Raw genomic sequence first — 27,266 nt, forward strand, 5'->3', positions numbered from 1 at the left:
AAAGCAAGCAGTGGAAGCATAGAAGCCAGCCAATCAAAAGAAATGGTAAAGAGGAAATGCGCAGAGGAGGGACAAACACGCTGTTCGCAAGCTGGGAGACTAATAAGCATCAAGCAAATGAGAGTTAGAGGAAAGCCAACCAACAGTAAGCAAACACAACACACCGCGCATGTGCTCTCTGGTAAATATGGCCTAAAATGCATAAGTTTGTTTCTTAGCAATTTTTTCACTCATTAGATTTTATCATATGAATTGATGTATGGTCAGTACTCAAAAATATCATAAGCAGGAGCTCAGTAGATGGCTCTGGTTATTGCGCGTTCGTGGACAACAAATAAACTCTGTATATTCCTTCAACTAGATGAGTCTGCCAAATGTAAGCATATAATATGTTTACAAAACAGCCATTGGGGCAAAAGAATTATAGACGAAAATTTCACATTTGTTATCCTCTACTTATTTTCATTGATTTTGTTTTACTTCAACAATTAGTTTATTTGGGGAACCTTGAGAAATGTATACAAATGACCTCTATCTGAATTAAGTATTTTGTCTACATTTCTGTAATAAATACCTTTCTGGGTTCAGCCATGAGTTTCATGCCTATTTCCACCACAAACTGCAAGTATGTATAAACCACAAAAATCGCAAAACAACTTACTAAGAATTAGAAAATTGTGAAAACCATGGTAAAAAATGACAACTCTGCCTGTTCCTCTGCAAAGGGGCCTGATGTGTCAAATGGTTTTTATCCATTTCTAGTCTATGGGAAAATGTGGTAAGGATATACTGGACAAGGTTATAATGATCCAGCAATTGCACTAATCAGTGACAGAACTAAACACTAACAAAAGCTCAGGTATAATGTTAATACTCCCAGATTCTCTGCAGTGTATAGACTAATTCGAACAGTGCTGAGACCAAGCTTTTAAACCCTGCACTTTTTAACCAAGCATACAAAACTGGTACAAACAAAAGGAAAAAGAAACTGAATTTTAGTGACATCCCTAAAAATAAAATGCAAGCAGATTAATCTTGAAGCAGTCTTTCTTGCTGCTGTCATGAATAACCAAGTCATGTTGTACTGGTCCCTTCAGCAAGTAATACAAATAATTACACATTTGCCCTCACTTTATTTTCCTTTAATTACATTTTAGTTTGTGGGAGTGCAGGTGTTTGTGAGTGCTTATATGTTTACACTAATAAGGGTTATTTCTCTTTTGGTGGAGTTTTATTGGTTATTATAGGTTTAAACTAAAACAGGAAATCCCCGTTATAGATTTCATTTTTTTACTGGAAAAGAAGGTGCAGGGGCCTATGCACTACACTGCAGAGTAAATCCGGGTTTATTAACAGAAGCACTTGTAATAACCAAGTGCAAATGTACATGGGATTTTGAACTGAACCTCTACGTAGCTTTTAACAGACACAGTAATGTCTGTATTAACTAATTGGGCATTCCCAGTGCAAACCGTCCAAATTACTTTCGGTTTAAGACAACTGCAGGCATACAGGCTGTACAGTACATTTCAAAATTAGGTACTAGTTAGAGGTTTACACCCAAACCTTTACCTTGTAATAAAACGACTCCTCACATTGCTTGCATTGGTACATCCTGGTTTTGCAGTGGTTGATCATGTGGCTTTCTAAGTCTTTGCTGTCTTCAGCTTTGTGTTCACAGATTGGACACTGGTACGGCTGCCTTTGACGGTGGACTCGTAGGTGTTGCTTTATATATCCTTTGTTGCCACTGCTATAATGGCATAAACGACAGCGGTAAGGTCTGTCTGAATTGGGCAAATACTCCACTAAGTCAGTTCCAGACAAGTTGGCATCACTTGATGGTTGGCATTGTGCATTATCCTGCAGTTCTTTCAAAATATCCTCATCGCTTGCATTTTGGTCTGTTCGCTCTCTTAGTTTTTCAATTACTGTGAGCAGGGACATGCTGATTCCCATTTTAACTGGCACATCTGAAAAATCAGGTTTGTGTCTTTGGATATCAACAATTTCAGGATTAATCCAATTTAATTTATTAACCTCGTCAGAATAGTTTTTAACCAATGGACCTATTTTTGGGAGAGCAGAACAATTTGCATCAGCAGGTCTCTGCCCTGTATCAGGTGCTTTAGAAGCAACTTCTGAGATGCCCCTGTAACTGGATCGGGTAAGCTCTGCAGCTCGGATCGGCATAGTTACCAGGGCTTCTGCAGCTAAAGAATGAAGCCTAAGCGACTCAGAATTTGTCCGCCGACGTGCTGGAGGGATGTTCTCATTGGTTGCTTTGCCCTCACTAGGAATCAAATCGCTCTCCTGCTTCTCTGAATTGCACCATCCAATAAATATTTCTTCAAGCCCTGCTACATTTTTTTCTGCATGGTAAACATATTCTTTAGAGGCGAGCTCAGATTCCTCTGAAATTAGTTTATTTTCTACCTCAATGTCAGCACTTCTTATAAAAGGTTTCTGCAAAACAGTTTCTTCAGCGCTGGGCAAACGTTCGACTATTACATTCACATGGCCTATTATATTTTCATTACAGCTAATGATTTTCTGAGCTGAAGAAAGCAGGCTATCAGTGATCAAAGTATCCTGTTCTGTATCAAACATTGTCTCTTCCTCCAATACAATTTCTGCTGTTACAGTGGGGGCATCTGGATGGCTCAATATTTCGGTCCCTTGAACGAGTGATTCGTTTGGCATCAACTGGCGTGAAAAATGCTCAGACATTTGAAGCTGCAAAGGACGTTCATTGGGGGCACACACTTTCTTTTCCAATGATAAAACAACTGCTTCACTCCCTTGTGGAGTTTGTGCTACAGTTGAATCAGGCAAGCTTCCAGGCTCATTCTCGTCCTCAAATATTGGATAAGAGCAGTCAACTTCCCCAGCATGTTTCCACGCATGAGTCTTTAACATTCTCTGTTGACCACAAGTGTAGCTACAAATTAGGCACCGGTACATTCCATACTGTTCGTAGGTGTACCATTTTTTAATACCCATTCCCACCACAGATGTGGATGTAGGCGAATGTGACTCATTGCAATCCCATTTTGTCCGATTCGTAATACAACGGTCGCTTCCTCCAACGACTTCGTGAAATGTTGCATTTGAAAGATGCGGGCCTGGTTGTGGTTTGACTTTTGATTGCACAGGGTGTTTGTTACTTTCATAGTGGTTTCTGATGTGAGCCTCAAGTTCCTCCTGTTGTTTAGATGTATAATGGCACTCTGAACACATTAATATTACTTCGTTATTCTCACCGTGCTGCTTAATGTGCTCGCTTAACAACTCAAAAGTAGCACATATCAATTTACAGAGACTACATTGGTAGCACACTGGCTTTTTGCTGCTTTGAGGAATTGTTTCACTTATATATTGTGCAGGGGCGTCCTTCTTAACCTTTTTTAGTGGGGGCAGAGAAGGCACATCGGTATCCTTGGCAGGGAAGTCGCAGATTCCGGTTTCAAGTGACAAGGAACTGTCTGAGTGAGAACGTTTCCCAATTAGCACACATCGCTTTGACTTCTCGTTCTCTACTAATTTGCTGAGTTTTTGAATAACGTAATTTAATGGATCTGTTCTTTTGTAAGGTGTTCCATCTTCGATGCTGTCAAGGGTTGGCTCAATGATGGTTTCAGCAATCACTACAGCATCTTGCGCCTCAATTTTTGGCATCAAGACTGCAACACTGTGTCCCTCTTCCATAATATCTGAAACAGAAGAAAATAATTATGCTCAATAGGGAAAGATTACAAACATTGCCCCAAATGCAGGTTATTTGGAAACATATTTCAAAACATAGTATGAATATATGCAAACTTTGACACAAGTTTGGTTTGGCCTTCTGGCATCGTTTTTGTGCTAGCGTCTCTCATTTGTCAAAGGTGGCAAGAAAATAACAGAAGCACACTTAATCAGAGATCCAGTCTATAACTGTTCATGTCGGACACCAAAAAATCAAAAGGCAAGAGACGTTCCTACTAAAGAAAAGGGGAATGGTTGGCGATCCAAAGAGCATTAGCCGATCAATGGAAAATGACGTCATGGCCTGAGCTATGAAATTTCTCCCAAAGATCCATTGCTATGTTCTCATCTGATTGGCTAGGTTTGTGGCTCATCGATTTGTGGTAGACAAAGTTGTGCCCTACCATGTTTAGAGAAGGCTTACTATAGTGTGTGATGTGAAAGTAACGACTGACACTTATAAACAGGGATCTGGGTAACATCTGCGTGCGTGGGATATGAGGCTGCAGAAATAAGATACAGGGTATACTACAAAGCTGTGCACTAACGTATGGTGAACATGCATTGCAAATCCAACAGGTCTGGTCTATGGGATGACTCTTGGCTTTGTGAATTTCTTTTAGCCATGAGGTACAGCAGCGTGGTTAAAAGTCAGGGGGAAAAAGTGCTATGATGCAGCCAGTACTGACCAAAAAGGGCAGTGATCCATTTTTTTAGTATGGGATTATTCTCTGCCTTCATAAAAAAAAAGGTTTAATTATCTTATGTCCGAGCTGAAATCCTTACTTTAGCCTCGCAAGAAGACAACAGCACAAAGGCCATGTAGAGCAGGGGGTGCAGTGCTTCTTGCTTCTTTGTAGCATTTTGACACCCTCTGGCATGACATTTGGGCGCTTTTTTTCCCTGGAGGGACAGGCAACAAAGGGGGAGTGGGTGGACAGGGCAAGCAACAATGCAGGAGGTTGGTGGGGGCAGGGCAAGCAACAAAGCTAGAGAGGGGAAATGGGTCTAAATAAAAGGAAAATAAAGTACCCCTGAAAGCGGCACGCAGTACAAGGACCCTAGGCAAGGGAAGCAGTACTTGAGCCATGCTCCAGGGTAGGACAAACACAGGAAGAGGAAAGCCGACACTTGCTGACCAAAGATAAGCAAGGAAATGAGAGTGATGATGAAGCCAACCAATGGTAAGCAATGGGCGGGCTTCTAAGCCCCCTAATTAAATTAAATGTAAGCGACAGCACATGTGCTGTCTCAAGCAAGACCTAAATTCTAGGACGTGGAGAGGTTTGGGTGTGGGGGGGGGGGGGGGGGGGGGTTGAAAGGTCAAAAGATGGCAAACTGTGTATGAGTCAAAGGGGCCTGTCAAACATACTTTAGGACAAAAAACAAACTACATTTGCCTCATAGCCTTTACCATGCAGGACCTCTACCACACAGGTAAGTATTTGTACCTTTACCATGCAGTACTTTACTACAGAGGTAAGTATATATATTTTTTTTTTAACAGCACACTTTCATATTCCTCTTGAAGTTATTTTAGGGTTCAGGGGTGGGCAGAGGGGAAGGGAGGTGAGGGTGAATCGAGGGTTCAGAGGTGGGCAGAGGTAAAAGGAGGCAGGGGTGACTGGATTGGGTAGTATGATGTGGTACAGCCTGCCATTGTGCACTATAGTATGATACGGTAAGGTCTGTCATTTTATAGTATGGTATTAGCTTTATTGTATGGACTGTTATTGTATAGTATGGTACGATATGATATGGTATGGACTGTCATTGTATTGTATGGTATGGCTTGTTGTAAGGTATAATATAGTAGAGTATGGTTTGTTACGGTATAATATGCAGTGTTATGGTCAGTTATTCTACAGCATGGTACGTCATGGCCTGTTATTGTATACTATATTAAGGTCAGAGTATGGTATGGTGTGTTATTGATGCGTACAACCTATGAAGTGCTAAGGGCACGCATAGAAAAGCATTTGGGCAAGCGCCAATATCACCAGTTGGTACAATTTAAAAACACAAAACTTACGTTCGCTTTCCCAAATTGGGAAGGAAGATGGCATTATACATAATGCAAACAAATGCACCTCCAGCGAATGCAGCAACATGTAACTTGTACTTGACCCGTGAACTGGTCTCAAATTGTGTGATCCTAGGCAAATATTTTGTCCCCTTTTTCTGTATTATCACATAAGAGTGCACCTTCAAATACGTAAGTTGACTATTTCTGCTGTCCAAAAACCTCTTTATTTACTAGACTAAATGTTTGCTCCGTGTAAAAAAAGAATCAAGCCCATATATAGGTACACATGATTTCTGCTTGCCTCTTAGTTCACTAATAGCATTGTCATCCGGGCAGGAGCAGTAATAATTCCCAGTTCATGTTTAAAAACGTACTTTTCATACATATGTTACGAACGCATGACGTGGTAGTGCATTGCCATTTACAGAGAGCATATTTTCCATTGAAATGGCACAAAACTTTCCCACTAACATGTAGTTTTTCTGATAATAGCGCATAAACAATTTTTGGAAATTGGGTTTCAGCAAAAATATTTAAAATGTGCACATCACCAAGTAAAGTGTTCTAATTTGTTTTTATCCTATAAAAATATTTTTTCACCACAGAATTACAAAAATGGGTCTTCATAACTAGGGAAATATATTTGAAATGTTTGAACAGTTCACTTAGCTATTTCACTGTTGTGTTAGAAAAAAGGCTGACATCTTTCAGCCTTTCATTTCACATGCTTTGCACAGTTCAATTGTCACAGAGTTCACTTTACAAACTCCTCTAACTTAAGTCCCGGAAAGAAAAATATATGTAATAAGGTAAGCTGATTTTTTAACTCTGTCTCTGCAAGCCAGCAAATGTGACAAAATGACAAGATTTAATGCCATTTTTATTGCTCTTTCCCTTTGTGACCAATAAAGATGCTTTTAAATCTTGTTATCTTGTCACATTTGCTTTGCTTTCAGAGACAGAGGTCAAAAGCCAGTTGTCTTCTCCAAGTTAGAGGATTTTCAACTTGCCAGAAAGGGCGAGTAGTCCCTAAAAATAGCTCATCCCGAATAAATCTTGCTGGACAATGGAAGTGGGATTTTTCAAGCCCTGTACTGGAAAGGGAAGTTTTGAGAAATCTGAAAAGCAAACAATGAGTAAGGGAAGTAGCAGGATCAAGACGAAAAAGCCAAATCACAGGGGCATAAACGCAGTGGAACAAGCATTGGCAATGCCAATAGATATGGCTCTAAAGGGATGTTGTATGGTAATATGAGCCAAAAGAACACATGATGAACAGAATGCTGAACAAATCAAAATATTCACCCCAGTCACAGATCTGGGTTTAATCCAAAGGTTGTTTCCTCACCACACCACCCCAGTTTGGACCTAGCTATATGCAAATCAGTCTTGACCTTGATCCCCTCAGGAGCAGTCCAGCCCGAACTGCAAAGCCAAGTCCTCCCTGGACCGGAAACAAGCATTCTTGGATCAGTTTCGGGGTATCATCCATCATCCGCCAGGCTCGCTTGAATCCACTGGCACAATGAGCACGGGGCTCTCGTCTGGGCATTCCCTTCACACTTGGGGTGACAAAAGCAAAGCAAGCATTTGCAATGCAATCGGTCTCGCATTTACGCAAGTTTAAGCTATTGGCATTGTAAATGACAATACCTTTTCTTTGTTTTAAAAACGAACACAAAAATAAAAGGCATTGTTATTTGCAATGTCAATAGCTCAAACTCGCGTAAATGCGATACCTATTGCATTGCAAATGCTTGTTATAAATTGGTGCCAGATTTCTCTTGAGTTGTGTCAATTACTTATCACCCATTTTGGTACTCTGACATGCTTAACATATGTTCCTCCTGTAAAGCCTGACTGCTCTTAGCCACACTACTAGGACTGAGCTAAGGATTTATTAGAGTGAATCCAAGGACCATCTTTGGGGTGTCGTGAGAGTATTACATGGTGAGGTCTAACTTCCATACCACATACTACTCCACTTTCCAACAATCTTTGTCTGTGTGACCTTCACAGATCTGTCTAATTCAGCGTCTGTAACGATTTAGCAAACGTCTTATTGTTCTGCTCTCTCAATTGCCTTGCATCGACTGAAGAGTAGGGCTTCATTGGGCAGGTTTTTTTGTCAAGTTAGTTTGTCAAGTCACTGTTAAACAACTACAGTGGCATGCTTTCGTACTTCTTGCTATGTACTACGGAGAACAACTCAAAATTATTTTACTCGATATAGTTTACAAGAATGTGTTAATGAATTTTGAAGCTACCATTCTCTTTCCGTTTCTAGTGTTCCATCCCTTTAGTAACTTAATTAAACTTGGTTTAGTTAACTTGTTCCTTGAAAGTTTTTGTGGAGTCAGGCATTTATTTCAAGAATCTTTTTTTCTTTTTAATCCAGCTTTATTAGGCTCATTGAGTTCATTTATCTCTTTGAAGACAATAAATACATTTCCCAACTGAACACTGTTGCACATTCTTTATTTAGTGCTGTTTTCTTTGTATGTCTATTTTAGTGGTCTCCCTGTTACTTTATTCGTTTTACATGTATTTACTGCAGTTTTACCATTTTACGGTTGTGCCTTCGTGTGAAATCTTCAATTCAAAGGTTGTGTCATCAACATGCAATTAGTTCTCACGCCTAAGAATTTAGATAATTTGAGATTAACGGGCTACTCTGTGCAATACTGGGATGAAGAGCAGTGTGTCCAGCTGCGTGATCATGACTAATGTGCCCGACTCCTGTATGTGGGGGAACGATTTGAGGACAGAGACATTTCAGAGGGGGGTATTGTGAGGTGTGCGCTTGGTGGGTGTGGTCAAGAAGTGTGCCCTGCAGCAAGCCACGCCCAAGGCTGTTTCATAACAACATTACGCGGCACTGCTGTCACCCGAAGAAACAAACCTGTAGTAAAGGACGATGTTACACGTATCCTGGAGATTCCCACAAGGTTTTGGGTACTTACCTGGGGGTCTTTCGGGCAGGATGGGGGTCCAGACCAACCAGCTGTCCGTCAGTTGTACGTCGAAGCTCTGCTTGCCGACAGCAAAAATCCCACGAAGCAGAACCCGCTGACCCCCGCCACTGTCCTCCCTGTCGGCTGCACCCTGGAATACGCCACGGACAACTGACGAAGAAGCATTCCATCCACACCTCTTCTTCTTTTCATGCTTCTCATTACCTTCTACTGGGCTTATTTCCCAGGCTTGGATCTTCCCGCTGCGTGCAGGGATGTGCAAGGTCCTGTCTGACATTTTTAGCGGAACGAGAAAGTTTTTGCATAGATGCGCGTAGGCCTCGGTTGCTAGAGTAACGGGTGTTGCATGCTCCTCAGGGCTAGACTTCCACGGGTGGGCGGGGCTTTCGCTTTGCCAGCCGCCATTTGGTGCTTCGCAGTGATATGGGAGGAGACTGTTACTACAGAGGCACGTCTATTTCATTAACAAAGTCTCTTTGCATTTTCCTGCCAGCTTTTGTTTTATGTTTATCTATTACCTGTGTGTCTACTAATAATCTGCTTGTGTTTGTTTTGAGTACTCCGGATGCCACATCAAGGTTAATTTCAAAATACATTTCAAGACATCCACTAATTTGAAACAGCTGAAAACCAATTCAAGTATTACGTGAGCATCCCAGATGTTGTACAGAGTTAAGAAGTTGAAAACAAATTTTAAATAAATGCACGCCTGCCAACATTTAGGCACACCTACAAGGGAGGTTTGGAGCAAAAGTATGAGAATTTATTTTGTATTGGCGAGGTGGAAACAGTTTAAAGCTAGAGAAAGCAAAATGGCACAACTCCTTTATTGGAACAAGCGCTCACCTTCTGCTTTCTCAGCTGCTTGTTTATGTTTGCATCGCGCTTTTACTTTCACTTTAAGTGAAAGCGCGATGCAAAAATAAGCACGGGGCTCAGTGAAAACAGATGGCCCCCGTAAAAATAAGAAATTGCTTTGCGACAGCAGCAAAGCAGACGACCCTGTCCGGATCAGCCGGACTAAAGGGAGAAGGAGCAGTGGCCTAAAAACCTCCTTTCCAATGGCAGGCCACCGTTTAGCATAAACGGTGATGCCAGCCAATGAAAATGAGGGGCGGGGCTTCAAGTCCCCTTCTCAAATCTACCCTCTTACAATATCTCTTGCCCAGCGAGCAGCGCTTTGCGCTGAAACGCCAGGCGAGACCTAAAGAAGGGTATGCCCAGACGTAAACCTGTGCTCACTACGCCACCGGATCGCTCGTTTGAATTGTTTTATATCCCCATGTTACAATACTACGTATAGTTTTATCTTGTTCTCTTGTGAAAGGTCATTTGAACTTTTTTATGTGAGAAATTGTCAGCGTTGAACTCCCAGTGCGTTAAATTGTAAGAGTGCAACTCATACATTTGCCTATAATTAGAACAAACAAAATGCTCCAAAAGATTTGTCCACAAAACGATAAAGAAACGTAATAAATTTTGCGAAGAATGGCACGCACACACATTTCCCTGACCAAAGGAGGGAACATTTCACATTAACCAGATTGAACATACTAAAACACTGATAAACACTAAATATACAGGTCGAAAGTGAGTCAAGAGAGGCAGTATTAGAACTATGAGTCAACTTCGAAAAGGCCAACAGCGATAGCCTTGCAATACTGGCAGCGATCATGGCGTCAGCCCCTCCCCCATCATATGCAGGAATGGAGGTGATCACGCCAGCTCCTCCTCCATTCAGATATTCAAATCAAACAATAATAGAAGCCAACAAGCCCTCCCCACTTGAAGATGGACAGTTCGACCCAAGCATGAGAAAGAAAAGCCCAATAAGCTCTGATGCTCCCAGCGCAACCCAAAGTCCCTGAAACGGTCCCCAAAAATTCAACACACAGGACCTCCACAGCAAGAAAAACACACACTCCCACTGGTTCAGGCGAACATACTCAAGTGACAAGGATATTCTTGGTGGTTCTCAATAGTGATACAGCGAGTGGGGGAGAGGAAGGGAGCCCCAGTTCCCTGGGGAACTGATGATGAGGGTGAGGCTACAGGATTTGCCCGGTTAGCCGAGGAAACAGAAAGCGAGTTTAAAGGCAAAGCCAGGCCGAAGAGAGTGCAGGTCAGAGCGAAGGAGGCAAACCAGACGGGGCGAGGAAGAGAGGCGTGAGCTGAGGCTAGAGAAAAAGAGCTAGTAATCAGAAAGCACAGCAAAAATTCAGAGCAGCGCGCCCTTCATATGAGGGAAGCGGGAGCAAGTACAGGGCGCAGAGCTGGAAATAATCAGAGGCAGAAATAAATTAGATGCTTCTAGAAGGAATCAGAGCTTCACAGCTCGGTCGACAAAGTAGAGGGGCTGACTGCGAAATAAAAGACCAAGGAAGCCTGGTACTCCCCTATCCGAGAATCGGGAAAAATAAGATGTTGCCTTTGTGTGCACACAAGGATGCGAACTGCTCCATACGAGTGCACAGCAAGGATAAACTTACCTCCAGGGAAATAGCAAGAAAGGAAGGCAAGAGTTTTGCATACCCGTATTGTGACCTGTTAGCAGACTAGACTGGGGAGAGGAACAAGTATGACCGGTCCTAGGGAAGGATCATTACAGCCAGAGGACATGCCAATAGTGGAAGACTGCAACTGGCATGGAGGGGGAGACCCCAAGTGGAACTTACCCTACATGCAGGAATGCCTAAAAAGATGGAATAATATGTTGGGGAAAAACCCTTAGAGTCACCCGAGATAAGAATATACCCATTACTACAGAGGGAAAAGTCAGGGATTGTATACGTGTCATGGACCCAGATGGACAAAAAGGGATTGAGAACAAAGTTACCATCATTGTTGGATGGGGTAGGGAAATGGATTTCATGCTTCAAGAAGAACATCGCAGGTATGAACCTGGCGATAAGTGACATTAAGAGCCTGCTAAGCAGCATTCCAGCAATTACGTTAAGCGAGACCGAGCAGGACGGACCGCATTTAATATGATTAGCCACTGGATATGGATAGCCATGTGAGAAAGATTCCCCAACTGCCCAGATGTAAGAGTATTAATGGCAATGACCATAAAACCAGGGGAGAGCATAACAGATTTCTTGAGTAGAATGAGGGAATGATGGGGACTGGAGACAGGACAGTCATGGACCGATATGTAATGCAATAGGTCTCACATTTACGCAAGTTTGAGCTATTGACATTGCAAATGACAATGCTTTTTATTTTTGTTTTTAAATCATCATCGAAAGGCATTGTCATTTACAATGCCAATAGCTTAAACTTGTGTAAATGCGAGACCTATTGCATCGCAAATGCTTGGTTTTAACAGCTTCTACCTATAGCTGGGATGATGCTGTAGGAACGTTGTACACGTCTAATTGAGTCCTTACCCTTTGCACTGTGACGCAGTTCAAAAAGTCAGATAGTAAATAAGTATTTATTTCAGGGCTATATACTGGATCAATCACTTCTAGGGAGATTAGAGGCATTTTCAGTATCATGGAAACTAATGTTAGCGAGGCTTTATGATTAGGAATCCAATGAGGCTTGGGCTGACTAGAAAGCATGTGAAATAGCTACATGTGGGATTACTTTTGTGACATCCAGGAGGAGCCTGGTGACCAGTTATTTTACAAGCCCACCGGCCTGCCTCCCCTCCTTACCTGGAGTCGAACTTGCTGTCGTCTGGGAAGGTGCAGTGGTAGTGATAGCGCACAAAGTCGCCAACTGCGACCTCGCGGGGGGAGACATCAGGCACGAAGCGGCGCTCCACATGCACATCGTCCAGCAGCACCGGCGGCGCGTCATTGCAGGCCATCAGCAGCCAGGCTGTCTGCAACCAGGCCAGGGCCTGCCACCAGCGCCGGCTGCTGCAGGACATTGCCTGGCACAGAGGAACGGAGACTGGGGGCTGAGAAGAAAGCACCTCGGAGCGGGAAGGGCAGTGCTGGGGAGAAGATGGGAAGGAGAACAAGAAGGAGCCCCTTGAGATGTGGGGAAAAGGATCAGAGGGCGGTGGCTTGAAATAAGGGTGCAGAGAAGCGTGGGAAAAGTAAGTAACTGAGAGCCAGCGCACAAGAGAAGTGAGGCCCGGGGAAGCAGAGCTACGGAGGAAAGAGGAACTGAATGAGAGACGAGCACAGCCGTCAAAGAAGGATGCTGCAAGCGGTAACGCGGCTGCTATTTCAACATGCAGAAAGAGGTGACAGGGAAGCAGAGCAGAATGTCCGTACAAGAGGGTTTCTTTCCCTCGTGGCAAGGAAGTGCTGTGCCGGTGCGCTCTCACTCTGTCTTACAAGCAGTTTTGCAAACGTGGAAAACAAAAACAAGCGTGGCCACGAAAGTAAAAGCGAAAGCGACCTTTGTAATGTGACCCAGAACAGATGGCACCCTGCGTGCCACTGCTCGCTCCCGACAGCTGTCGGCCACGGGAGGAAACATTTACTGGGAAAGGTGGGACATGCACCCGCCTTTGGCCAATTATGTGCTTTCATTCTTGAAAGCCACACACAATGGCCAATACGATGTGTACAAAAAAAAAAGCCACACGCACGAGTTTGCTGCAAAGATGGAGTGATTCCAAGAGGTCATCTCCTAGAGCAACGCATGTGCGCTGCGCTAGGCGAGACCTGAAAAAGGGATACCCACCGAGATACAGAGCAGCCTGGACAGTGTAGTTGGTTCAGATACCAAACCCTGATGGGAGATACAAGCCCACATACTACACTATACAAAAAGAAGCGTGAAAAGAATAGAGAAAAACAGGAGCAGGCCCAAAGAGACACCGCAAAACTAGTTCAAAACAAATTAAGAAAGACTGTCCTCGAGGCAGCAGCAATGGCCGCAACCGTGCAAATTGCACTTCTCTCCACGGGGGCTCCATCGAAAACCCCCAGAGGATTTCAAACCGGCTATGGTAGCAGAGGTCTGGGAGGTTAGTAGCAACCAGACCCAAGGAAGTGCTACTACTGTCGAAGGCAAGGTCACTTGGCAGAGAGCTGCTGGTTTAAGGCATACCATGAGCAGAAAGATCAGCAGAGAGTAAAAGGCCAGCAACCACAAAACCCCATGAATGTCCCTCCTCAACACCAAGCACAGGGGAATCAGAGCGTAACCTACACTCAGCCTCAAAGAGGTCCGCTTTCCACCACACCACCACAGGGGGGGATCAGGTAATTGGTCAAACATGTGGCAAGAGCAACCTCAGAAAAGGAACTGAGCACAACAGGAACTGCGGCCACCACTCCAGCAGGGAAGGGTGACAATGTGGGGAGGTGAGACAATGTGGAGAGGTAGCGCCTCCACACAATCACAAGGCCAAAATGCATAGGAATAACCCCAACAACTTAAAATATAGTGGTTAATAACCAGCACCTACTTACCCTTACCCCAAAGATAAACGTACCATCCAAATAAGAAGAACTAATAAGACGACAGTGGGAATTCAAATTTTTACTTGAACCCAGAAATTCCAACTGACAGAGCTGTGTCAAGCGGGTATCCTCACAAAAAGTTCAAAACCAATGGCAACCCCACGGGAGCGTGGAATAACCTGGGGCGTCTACGGGAACTAAGGCCCTACTCTGCTGCTGATCTCTCCCAGGGCAGGGCTGGCTGACCACAACCCAGGGGGAAGGAAGTCTGACAAGAGGATGTGGCGGCACCCAAAAAATATTTTAAAAGCAGTCACCCAGGTCCTGCAACCAAAGTCAACAGGGACGCGTACCAATTACCAAGTCAAAGGGTCCCTATTCTCAGTGTTTCCTTTGTGACATGTAGTACCAACAGCGCCTCCAAAATGCTAAAAGCCTCTACCCTAAAGGAGGCATCCTTTCACTTCTAAAATAAAGCTATGCTTGGTGATGGGAACCAGGAATTCCATGCACCCAGGATGGTAAAACCTCCAAAAGACTCCACAGCTCACACACAAGGAGCCAATATGCGGCAAGGCCTCAACATGATATTAAGTCCAAGTGTCCATTTGGGGGGTTGACCAGGTATCTCGAATTTATGAAAGCAGTCCACGTTTTTTCCATCTCCACCCAGCAGGCCTATGCAATTTTTGGCCAAGGGTGGCGGGCTCTAAGTTTTCGATGATACAAAGTGAATAACTAGTTTAGCCAACCATCTTGTTTGTGAACGGTCCCGTTCTTTTATTCCCAAAGGCCAGTCCCCTTGCCACACCCTTCTAAAAATTCATAGATGGAACAGGGTGTGGTCCGAGGTAGAAGGGAGTGGCCAGGAAGAAGGATCCCAATCTCCCCTCTGGCTCGTGCCGAATGTAGGGCACAGGGTGCGTTCACCTCCATAACAAGCCTAGCGACTAACGGTGCTCCAAATCTTGCAGGCTCTGAAAGGAAAGCAGTTGGCCCAAACTCGGCCACCACAAAGCAGCATGGGTTGGAGAAAAGATGCACAGAGCAGCACCTGACCCTCTCCCCCGCACGACAAGCAAAACATTAGACTGTGCAAAATTCAGGGAAACGCCTGAAGCTAAAGAAAAACACCCAAAGCTACCCCAAAAAGATGGTTTCAGATACCAAGGAGGGGTCAAGATCAGCCAAAGCATGGTACCTGGAAGATATAAGGTAGAGCCACACCACAGCACAGTGTGTGCCAGGAACAGAGAGATGCACAAATGCGGGGCACATTGCCAACACCGGCAGCACTAAACAGATACGCGCCCCCTCATCGTACATTCCTGTGCAAATGTAGAGTGAAAAACGCAACTTACAGCAATAGCGCCCTCATGCACACCCGATGCAAAACACGTTGAGAACTAGTAACATCCATGGAACCCCTGCTGAACCATGATGTTGTCCATCCCTATACCAATTAACCACCCCACAAACATATTTTGCACCAGTCTAACCATCCCGTTTGTAGAGAGGGGCTCACCGGCATAAAAAAAGAATTAATCCGTTCAGATAACTATTAACCACCCTTAATCCCCAAAATCACCAAACATGCCCAACAGGGGTCACCTTCCGGTGCCTCACTAGATCGAGACTGTTGGAGTGTGGAGATCACATCCCTTAGGATAAAAATAAGTGGACTCCGAAAAAAAACATTAATTAAGGAGCATAGGCAATGTTTCCGAGTTAACCATCAACAGAGTTTTTCCAAAACCAGGTAACAGAGAAGACAACAAAAGTGCACCAACTCGACGTGCCGCCAACGTTCACTAACCAAGAAAGAGAAAATAAGAAAATCTCCCCACTTGCGCTAATGGAAGGAGGAAAAACCAACAGCCTGTTTAACACCAGATGTGGGTGCACCATTCTTTCGTGTAGACGAGCCCATCCATTGCAATGACATCCATGAACGAAGCTTTGCAAACATTTTCCAATTCGGCCAACGAAACACAGTCACCGGGAGAGCACAGAAGGTTCCAAAGGGATTCCCCCCTCGAACGATCATATCACAACAAAAGTTATGTCTATTTTTGTGTATATGTACTCTCTGTCTACTATGGGTAATACCATACTTGTTTACCTTTGAGGAACTGCTGGGTCAAAAGGGACTCACAAATGGGGAACTACAGCACCTGCGTAGGGAACACTCGTACATCACCTACAGCTACACTAAACAGAACACTAGCATCCCACATGCACTACAAAGCGCCCTCCTACACAACACTTGGTACCAACACATGACTTCAGTCGCCTCCCAAGTATCAGCCAGGTCATGTTATGTCCGTTCGTTGATCCCACATGTGGTAGGTGCAGATAGGTTTTACGTGTCCCAAGAGGTAGCCCCGAAAAAGCAAAGTGCCTCATTCACCTTTACTTATGTAAGAGAAGGACAAAGATTCAGCTCAACAGGGTAGTTCTAAACCTGACCTTCTACGACACAAACTGAACTGCTTTATACCTCTTCGCTGAACACACGGATATCCAAACTGAACTGGACAGAACGCGTAGAAAGGGCACCATAGGGGGAAGACACTGGTCCGATACTTCCCAGAGAAGCAATTCTTGGAAGTGGCAAAACTCCCAACTCAGTGCATAAAGATGTCCGCTCCTACATCCACCTGTGGACCAAGGGTGGCCCTTAGCGTATCTGTGGCGGTATTCTTTAGCAAGTGGTCTCCCAACATGGAGTTTCTCTGTAGGGCCATCCGGCTTGAGGATAAAAAGGGGAATGAGTCACATGGGCAAGGGTTGAATAAGAGTATATCCGTCCCATATCAGAAAATATGGGACACCAAAGTGGGGGGTACACTTGGTTAGAAGGTAAAGGGCAAACCTTGATTGTTCAGAAGCCAACAATGTACTCCTTATGTTTCAGAGGAAATGTAACGCTTCCAATGGGCACGAATGCTAACTGCGGTATTATACTGCACATTCTGGATATGCAATGGGGCACCTCCATGCTGATAGATTATTACTAGCAATGCGGTGGGTTTGCATATACTCCGCTTGTCCCCGGATGGAGCGGACTGTGTTCCCTGGTAACCATGCACACCCTGTACCTAGTCACTCCTGAAGAAGAACTCTGACTTGTATCAACACCGATTAAAGAGAAGAACAACTTTGCTGCACCAAACTCATGACAAAAGATCTGCGGACTATTTTGTCTGGGCTAAGTTCAAAGACATTCCAGAAGAATTCAGGCTGTTTACAGATGCGCAAGTATCGGCGGGAGGGTCTATACCCTTCTGTACCCTGCATACAAAAGCGAATGCCCGCTGGTTCCTAATAACCCTGGTGTGGGATGCTCAAAATGGTGAACAGCACTGAGCTCGGCCTCAGTTCGATCAAGGAAGAACCGTGAGAAATCTGCCTAATTGGCACCGTGATTACTAAGCATTCGGGTCCTCGGCTGAGGCAACCTGTAAACGGTTCGATATTCACCGACCACCCCACAGTGTGTTCTCAATTGAGACACTACAGAATTGCTGAACGCTGCTCTGATTGAAGAGAATTACTGCTAGCAACCCTCGTGCTAACTCTATGACGTCATTGTGATTCCTCCTTATTGGTTCTATTTTCAACAGAGAGGTTATCTTCATCTCTCCAGGGGTTTCCTTTATAAATTTCCGGCTTGTATTACATGGTCCAAATGTTGATCCCATATTCTTAGGTGGATCGAAACATCGTCAACAAGACACTGACCTCATTTTAATTTTTGTACAGTTTATTGGGGGGTGCAGAAGTGTTCCTGTGTTCACAAATGCGACTTTATGACATTTTTTGAATATGTGTTGCATAATTATGTTGAGTGATTTTTTACAATATTCAGGTTTTGTTCCCCGTAGGGTTCTTTTGCCATACAATTGTCTCTTAATTGTATTAATAAAATACGATTTTATATCATTGAATCAAGTGTCAAGGGCATGATTGTTTTCCCAGAGTATTAATACATATTGTTTTGTTTAGGGGTATTTGTTTCTCTTAAAAATGGTCTACATGGCTGCTGGTATGGGACTGATTTCCTTAGCCTACAACATGAATGCTCACCATGAAATAATAAGTCAGTTCCCTTTGTTATTTCATGGTTTAGGAAAGCTTAAGACTATGAAAGTAAAGTTGCACATTAATGAGAATGTCTGTACTGTTGTTCAGAGACACAGGCGAATTGCTTTTCATTTACAAGATGCTGTTGAAAAAGAACTTGAATTGTTACTTAAGCATGATATCATTGAGCAGTCTATTGGTCCAATGCCATGGCTTTCTCCCATCGTGGTAGTGCCCGAAAAGGACAGTGAAGGCGCTGTATGCATATGTGTTGACACGCGTCAGGCAATTGAAAGAGAACGACATCCAGGTCCACACTTTGCTAATATGATAAAGCAACTAAAAGGTGCAAAAATCTTCTCTCGCCTTGATTTAAATAAAGGTTATCACCAGTTGGAACTTGAGGACGATTGCAGGTACATTACAACCTTTTCTATGCTGGTCTGTTTCGATACAAAGACTACGTTTATCACTGTTTCAAGACAGAATTCAACTTATCATACAGCAGGTTATGAATGCATTCAATTACAGTGATGACACATTGGTTTTCAGAGCTACACAAAAAGAACATGATAAAGCTCTTACACTAGTATGTAGTTTACTTGCCGAAGCAAGTTTGACTTTGAATGCAGACAAATGTGAGTTCCATAAGACAAAGCTAAAATTCTTTGGCCATATCTTTTCTGATGGGGGTAGGACACCAGAGCTGTCAAATGCTGATGCATCACAAAATGTTTCTATGGTGCGTTCATTTCTTGGCATGGCCAGCTCCTGTTCTAGAAATATGCAAGTCTTTTTCCACTGGAAGTGCTCCATTGAGAGATTTGACTAAAAAGAATGTTTTATTTCAGTGGTCACATGGATGTGAGAACAGTTTTAAGAGAATCAAACAAGCCATTGAGAATGCTACTGTACTGGCTTATTTCTATCTGAAACTTCAATCAGAGGTTGTTGTTGGCACTAGCCCGGTTAGGTGCTATCCTTGCACAGCGGACACCTGAATGCTCAAAGACATATTGTGCAGTATGCAAGTAGGAGTTTGCCCCAACCAGACCGTGCTTACTCACAACCTGAGCAAGAAATTTTAGCTGTGGTGTGGGTGTGTGAACACTTCCATATATGCCTGTACAGAAAGCCTTTTAAGCTGGTGACGAATCAAGCTTTACTAACAATATTTGACAATCCAAAAGGCAAGATGCCTAATTTCATTGAACGCTGGGGATTACGGCTACAAGAGTACAATTATAACATTGTGTATCGTCCCGGAAAGGATTAGAACCCTGTCGACTACTTTTCCAGATTACCCATTCATGGTCCTCCATCCAAGTCAGCTGAAGCTTATATCAACTTTATCGCAAAATCAAACAGACCAGCTGCCATTTCGTTAGCTCAGATTATCACTGCCACAATAGTGACCTGCTAAAGTCAGTGCTTATTTTGATCCAGTGGTTTCCGGTGCTCAGCACCGGCACTAAATCATCAACCCCAGAACTTTTCATGAGCACCAGTTAAGGACACATTCATTTACGGAGGAATTAATTGATTTGCCCAGAGTCACCCAGAGACTCGAACCTGGTTGCCCAGCTCCGAAGTCTGCAGCTCTGGCCATTACACCACATTCTCTCCCCACTATCAGGATTAGTAGTTGGTTCTATTTTAGGCGGCGCTAACAGGAGAAATGGGCTAGTGCAAGCTGCCTCCTGACGAGAGCCCCAGCACTTATTCTTTTACAAATTAACCACTGGCTGAAGTTTAAAGGTATAATTACACATCAGTAGTGGAACCAGCACACTCTACTTCTCACCAGTGAGCGTGAATATCAAAAATACAGAAATGTCAAAGATGCATACTGCAAAATCCTTAACTCCCCGTAACTCTTATCAAGCCTCCGGGGTCACTGGGAGGAAGACCTGGAGCCCGTAGAGGAGGATGAATAGCAGGAGGCTATTGCTTCCCCTAAAGAGGTGGTCATATGATCTCGCGTTAAACTGATACAGCTCATACTTTTCCACAGAGCATACTTTGCATGCACTACATTAGTCAAAATAGGGAGGTCTGGGTCCGCGCTATGCCCTAGGGGATGTGGGCAGGAGGGCACCCATTTTCACATGTTTTGGGGATGCCCGCCGCTTCAGGAATATTGAGAAGAGGTAATGTCCTGTATTCGGAATGTATGCAATATAACATGACCAATTCGCCAAGTGGTGTCTTTTGAATATATGGAAAGAGACAGAGCTCAATAGCAAAGAGACTCTCTAGATAACCTTGGGGTTTATGGTCACCAAAAGAAACATAGCTAAAATGTGGAGGGCCCCCACATTGAGTGAGTGGAAGACTGATATGGACTGGTGCATGCTGGCAGAGAGACCGTCTATGAGAGACCCAGATAAATGGACCAAGGTGTGGGGAAAGAAGAATGAACACAAAGGGATGATTTGCATGCCGGTTGCACATGTGGGTCGATGGGGCGATCTGGGGGGGGGGGGGGGGGGGGGTGAGGGGGAGAGAGGACTTATAGACAGGGGAGGTTAAGATATATGGCAAGTGTAACTGTTGACCTTATTTGCCCGCCCAAGATCGGACTATGTATTCAATGTTAGGTCATGCAATTGAATGCCATCACACTGCAATGTTTACTTTTTGCAATAAAGTGGTGCAGCGTGATACAACTGAAAAGCTCAATCTACAAACTGTGCTAAACTCTAAATTGTGAGCTTACCCTTCAACACCTCACTTGACCACCGGTGAAAGTCCATCAACTAGAGCTACGATAACCAAGATACCCCCGTGGACCAATCGGGGAGAAAGAGATGAGAATGCCATCCAATGCGAAGGACTTGGTACATAAACAAAAGATTAAAACATATGCTGACAGAAGATTACATGGGGAGAACCTGGTCTTCCACAGAGGAGACAGAGTGCTTGCATGGCAGATGCGGAAAAGAAAATCTGATGCTCCCTTTGATGCAGAACCTTCCAAGTAGTGTCGACCAAAGGACACATGGTGGCTGCCCAGCGTCCTTTGAAGTCTCTTACCAGAGACTCTTCTCACTTTCGACGTTTGAGTCATAGTTCACCAGATCTTCATGGTGAAGGAGTGACTGGTTCTAAAACACAAGCGACTGTTGTTGCCTTTTAACAATTGTAGCAGATCTTGGATCATAATGGTGGCCAGTCCCACCTTCACACGAGACAGTCCGGTCGAGCATTACAGCACAAAAGAGATTAATTGAAGAGATTTAAATGTATATATGTGTTTATCTTTTTTGTAAAAGTGGCAAGTTTTCATTTAACAGAGGGGAGATGTAGTGTCTTGCGAATTAACAATGATGGAACCCTTTTGGCTTTTCATGAACTCCATAAAAATCCACAGAGCTATGACATAACGAATAGAACGTATTACAGTGAAGCATGCCTTAGAATGTGGAGTTTGCAGTCACACCCAGACAAATAAAGAAGTGTGTTACTTAGCTCTGTGTGTGGTGTAGTCATTGGCAGGTACCCCGGCTGGGAAGATGGTACAATTTGCAAACGAAAAACTAGGAAGGTATGGTGGGTGAGCTTGAGGAGGAAGGGTGTGGAGGTTTGGAGGAGCAAATAGTGGTTCAGGGGACCAATGCACCTTCCCTGGACGTCATCCTTGGATGCCAATGTTTCTTTAAGCAGCATCAGTCCCTTTTAAGGGCCCAGGCTGGTCCGTCCATGGCTGTGAGCTAGGTAGTTTGAAGCAGGCTGGGTACAGCAAATGTCTTTATGGGCCTCGCCTGCTGACAGAGTATGTGCTGTGGCTGGGAGACATATTGGTTACTATTAGGGGCTTGGAGCCCACCTATTGCTTACCATTAGTTGTCTTCATTATTACTCTTAGTAGCAAGTTCGCCAGCAAAATACGCAGAGCGAAATCAGGTTTCCAAAGTCAGTAAATTGAGTGCTGTGAAATTGGATTAATTTTTAAAGCAATGGTTCTTAACCTTTTGACTTCTGTGGACTCCCCACGTAATCATTACTTGAGCCTAGGACCCCAAGTGACTCATTACTGGAATCCGAGGACCCCCACTGAATAAGTAGTAGAAAAAATGCAGAAACAAGCATTCATCGAACTATACAAATTATGAAGTATTTTATTTAATTCATAAACACATTTTTAAAACCTATTTTAATGGGAAGTTTAGAGCTTAACTAAATTCAATTGAGGCCTCTCATCGTCCATCCTATATTCTGTTCAGTTTGATGCACTTCCTATGCTCCCATGATTCAATCTACGGATACATAGTTTTTAGCCACCACTGTCAAATTTCTTCACATTTACAGAATGTTTTAAAACGTTCAATTGCGCATTTTTGCTTCTTCATTATATAATCTTTATTAATATGTTAATATTTAATTTTCTAAGCTGTTGTGGAACCCCTCGGTAGACTTCGAGAACCTACACAGGTCCTCAGACCACAGGTGAAGAACCACTGTTTAAGCAAATGGAAACTGCAGAATGTGGTAAGAAAGGCTATTTAATAGATTAATGCCATGAATGCTAAAGTAATAAAACAAATTACATTAACATCTTGAGTATTTACTTGATTTTTAAAGTTACTGCATGTTATTTTATAGTCTACTTTGCTTTGTAGCTGCGATCTGGCCCCAAATATACATCGTTGACTCCATGAACACATAAATTGTTGGCTATGGGAAGGATACATACTTAGAGGTACGCAAGACAGGGACTTCCTAATGGAAAGCTGGGCCAGAACCGGGCCTGGAGCCTAGCTGACCTCCAAGAGCCAAAGCACAAGCCATCAAGTACGAGACAGAACCTTTCAGATTTTAAAAAACAAATTATTTAACAAGTGTGTTTCACTTAAGTACATTAAATTCTATCATGGCACTGGCATAATTTAAACGTAATTTGTAAACATTCAGGGCTCGAAAAATCTAAAAATTGGTACTAGTCCTGCAGGTATAGTACCTTGAAAAATCTCCTCGACCTAACTGCAACCTACTTGACCTCCGTCTCTGAAAGCGGAGCAAATGTGACAAGATAACCAGATTTAACGGCATCTTTATAGCTAATTAACTTTGTGAGCAATAAAAATGCCTTTAAATCTTATCTTGTCACATTTGCTCCGTTTTCTGAGACAGAGAACAAAAGTTAGTTTTTCTTCCTACCTCGCCAGAAAGGGCGAGTAGGACTGTGAGATGGACGGGCGGAAAAAGAATCGAGGAGGCCTTATTCGGGGATCAATGATGACGTAATTTATTTTCAATACTGGGCCAGAGTGCAAAACAAAAGATGAATGTCTTTGGGGTATCCGGATTGTGGGTGGTCCTCTTCCTCCTTTCCTCCTCCGGATGAGTGGTGGCGACGTACCCGGGTACCGAGAGGAAAGAAGAAAAAGAGGGCGGTAAGTTTGACTGTCCTGAATACGCGGAGGTGTAAAGGGAGAGGAATACCGCCACAAGTTCAAAACATGAAGGAAAAAGAAACCGGGAGGGTACTAGGCAAGGTACTGAGCGCGGTGGGAACAGAGGTTACAAGGGTGTGTGAACAAATAGAAAGGAAAACTGTTCATATTACTTGCCCCTTAGCTTCAGGTGGCGAGTTTGAAAGAGCACATAGAAAATAGGCAAAGCCCAATTTAAGGAGAGTCGTACCCCCAATCAACGGCGGCACGCAATAGAACCCCCAATCTAGGTTCCAGTATGGCCTCAATAGCCCAGAATCCTGACGTTCCCTAGGACTGGCTTAGAACTAAGAAATGCCAGTGTGCTCATTGACCCCCCTCCCTCCCGCAAACAACGAAAAACAGTCCTGATAACCAGTGTGCCCATATATACAAAAGCCCCCCCCCCCCCCGCATTCACTCCCTTTTCCCGGACCACGTACGGCGCTGGCCGTAACTCTCCAGAGTTACGGTGGCGTGCTGGCGTCCTCCAGGGGTGTCCATCAATCTTCCAACCAGGCCTCGGGCTCCGTGATCCCCTCCTCCTCGTAGTTGGCGCCGGTCCTGGGGCGGACGTCTTCGCGTTCTGGTGTGCAGCAATTCCCTTCTTCTTCCGTCACAGTTCTCGTTGAGCGTCCTCCGTACAGCTTCCTCTCACCCCTCTCTGCCTCAGCATCTTCCGGGATCCGTTTTTAAGCAGGAATCCCCGCCTCCTGGCTTCCCACGGCCATGTGCCATTGGTTCTCTCTCTTCTCGGGGCGTTCCTGTTCCTGTGTGGGAGAGGAGTCCGGATTAGTTAACCCTTGCTTCCCTGGATGGCGGCCCACGGTAGGCCATAGATCGGCAGGTAGGTCTGGTGTAGGGGTCATGATGGGGGTAAAGGCAGGCTCCTCCTCACAAGGACCTAAAAACAGCTCGCCCTCATTAAATTTAGCTTGCATAAGCGAGCGGTCGAGTGGATTTTTCGAGCCCTGAACATGCTTTTCGCAATCGTTTAAAGGTCATTTATAAACATGCATTTCCCCACTTCCAGTGCCATTAACAGTATTGTCTTAAGTGAACCAAGGGATGATAAGTGCACTGTATTATTAGCCAATAATGCTGTACATCAAGCTGCCTTATTGACTATTAAACCATGCATTTGTATGCTATCTATAATAGTACAACAATATATTTAGATATAAAAAAATGTCACTACAAACATGAAAAAAAATATGTATGCCTGGGTATGCAGGTGAGGTTATCTATATACATGTATATGGGTTTATGCTTCTGTTTAGGAGGATATACATTATTATTAAAAAACAAACATGCTATGTATATTTCTGCACAAATGCGTGCATGTCTGGCTGGGTGTGCATATGAATACCCTTTCAGACTTACAGTGCCGCATAAATTATGCAAAAAGGAAGCAAGGAACTCTGGGTAGTTCCCAAGTTTATGTGGAGAGCAGCTCCTGTATAGAGCACTATACAGCACCAGTGACACTCTGAATCTGCTCACCTAAAATGTCTGTTTTTCTAGCACAGTTTTTAGGCACAGGATTAGCGCTGTGCCATCCACAACGAGCTAACAAGTGAGAGTCTCTTGCCATTTTTACAGCAACATCTTTAAGCACAGGATCATCAAGTGCCATCCATGCCGAGCTGAAAAATGACAACAGCCTTTTACCACTCCAGGCACAGCATTACAGCTTTGGATTGGAAAAATATCATCCAAGCAAACCTGGGATGAATAAAAGCAACCCAACACGTGTTTGCTCTTGTTATGAGCTCTTCAGAGATATAGCTTTGTCCAGACACAAGGGTGCACCCAGTATACGTCAAAACAATTACCTTTCAGGCCTAAGGTGCTGCATACAATATGCAAAAAAGGGAAGCATGGAACTCTGGGTAGGTCCAAGTTTAGGTGGAGAACACCTCCTATACAGAGCACCCTACAACACCAGCAACACTGGATCTGCTCACCTCAAATGTCTGTTTTTCTAGAAAAAAACTCAGGCATAGAATTAGCACAGTGCAATCCACGCCAAGCTACAAAGTGACATATGTATATATTTAGATGAGTGTGTATATATGTATATTTTATAAAGAATTTAACAAAAATCTCTTCCACCTCTGCCTTTCCCTCCACTACCCGATTCATCCCAACAATTTCTGGCTAAAATGGACTCCCATAAATATTTTCCAAACTCTTCTCTCTTTCTAGCCAAAGCCAACTCATCCACCTAACAAGCACACATCCACTTCCAATAACATCTCACATATTCCATTTACTAAGAAGGATACTCTTCTGTAGCAGCAGGATACCCTTGCAGGTTATAGTGCACTTTACAAATATACATAACATAACTAATCCAATTCAATTAATCCAACTCTAGTCAAAATGTTAGAGGAAATGCAGATCGCACAGCTAATCTACTAAAATAAGGATGCACATATTACTAATCTACTACCTATTTATCTCTAACTTTGGGGTTCCAGAGTAGAGTGCTACTCCCCAAAAAGTGCTTTAATGCCTCATAAGGCGTGGTAAGATAAATACAATTTTACTGTTACATTATGTTTAAAAAAATACACTTGTTCAGTGAATGCGAGTGCAGAGATAGAAGTCTGCTGTTCCAAGCAAGCCTCCGTCCCTTAATTCGCAGACATCTGCAAGCGGTCTTAAAATGCCTCCTGAATCATTAGCAACAATGAGGAAGGAAATTTTAGGACTTCCTTCAAATATAAATTTTTTGATCCGACTGAAAGATGGTTTGTGACCGGCTTCGTGGTATCCCAGTCTGAAGATCAGAGACAGGTACTACCCTCAGGAATGTGTTACGTTGAGCCCTGACAACAGAATTCTAGAGCAGCAGACTCTTCTGTAGACTGGAATTCTAAAAAGGCTGTAGGGCGTAGCTTAGTCAGAAACACTACACTTGGTTTAATTAAGTTTGTGCTAGATTGGGACAGGTTCCCTTTAGGGAAAATACCGATCAGGATGTACATGCTCTTCACCACGATAAGAGATGCAAGGCAATATAATTCTGCCAGCTATAAGGGACCAGTTAGGGACAGTAATGTTCCTAAGATCAGGATCTCCATCTTAGTCTGGTTTAAAATCAGGAAGTTGGTACACAAAAACGTGCATGGTCATCAAATGGAGAATACACATTTTAAACATACATTGATGAAAAGCCAGGATGGCGTGGAGATTCTTACATGATGACATCAGTCTGTAAACCATGACATTCAGCTTGAAATCTTATACAAAAGTCTCACAGTAAGCACAGCCCAACACTTTTGTACAAACAAAATGGCACAACAGTTCCGGCAAGTGATTGACAAGGATATCTAGCAAAACAATGATTAACTAAAGGCAGCAAATCAGGTTGGGAGTCCCATTCAACTGAGGCAGTGTGCCGGTGTAACGGGCAAGATTAACAATTGCATACTTCAGGATCAGGAGGCAATCCCACTTTGTACATTATAAATGGCCTATAATAAAAGCATTTTTCATAATTTCTCTCACATATTGCAAGAATAGTGCAGCATGCATCAGAAGAGACAATCTGATTTCCCAGTGATTTCCAGATTCCTGTAAAAAAGACAATGAAATGTAAAACATGAACATTCCACTC

General features: G+C 43.6%; 1 protein-coding gene across 3 annotated transcripts in view; it reads right to left on the bottom strand.

The window, feature by feature from the left end:
• The window catches only part of ZNF507 (zinc finger protein 507), a 162,241-nt gene that overhangs the window by 106,754 nt on the left and 28,221 nt on the right, over positions 1-27,266 (bottom strand). For all 3 annotated transcript variants that reach the window (XM_085639080.1, XM_085639082.1, XM_085639081.1), the window contains exon 2: positions 1,573-3,713. In XM_085639080.1, the coding sequence (XP_085495206.1) occupies positions 1,573-3,708 (2,136 nt within the window). In that variant the 5' untranslated portion in view covers positions 3,709-3,713. The remainder of the gene's footprint in view (positions 1-1,572; positions 3,714-27,266) is intronic.

Source organism: Triturus cristatus, chromosome 12, assembly GCF_964204655.1.
Source record: "Triturus cristatus chromosome 12, aTriCri1.1, whole genome shotgun sequence".
Taxonomy (NCBI): Eukaryota; Metazoa; Chordata; class Amphibia; order Caudata; family Salamandridae; genus Triturus; species Triturus cristatus.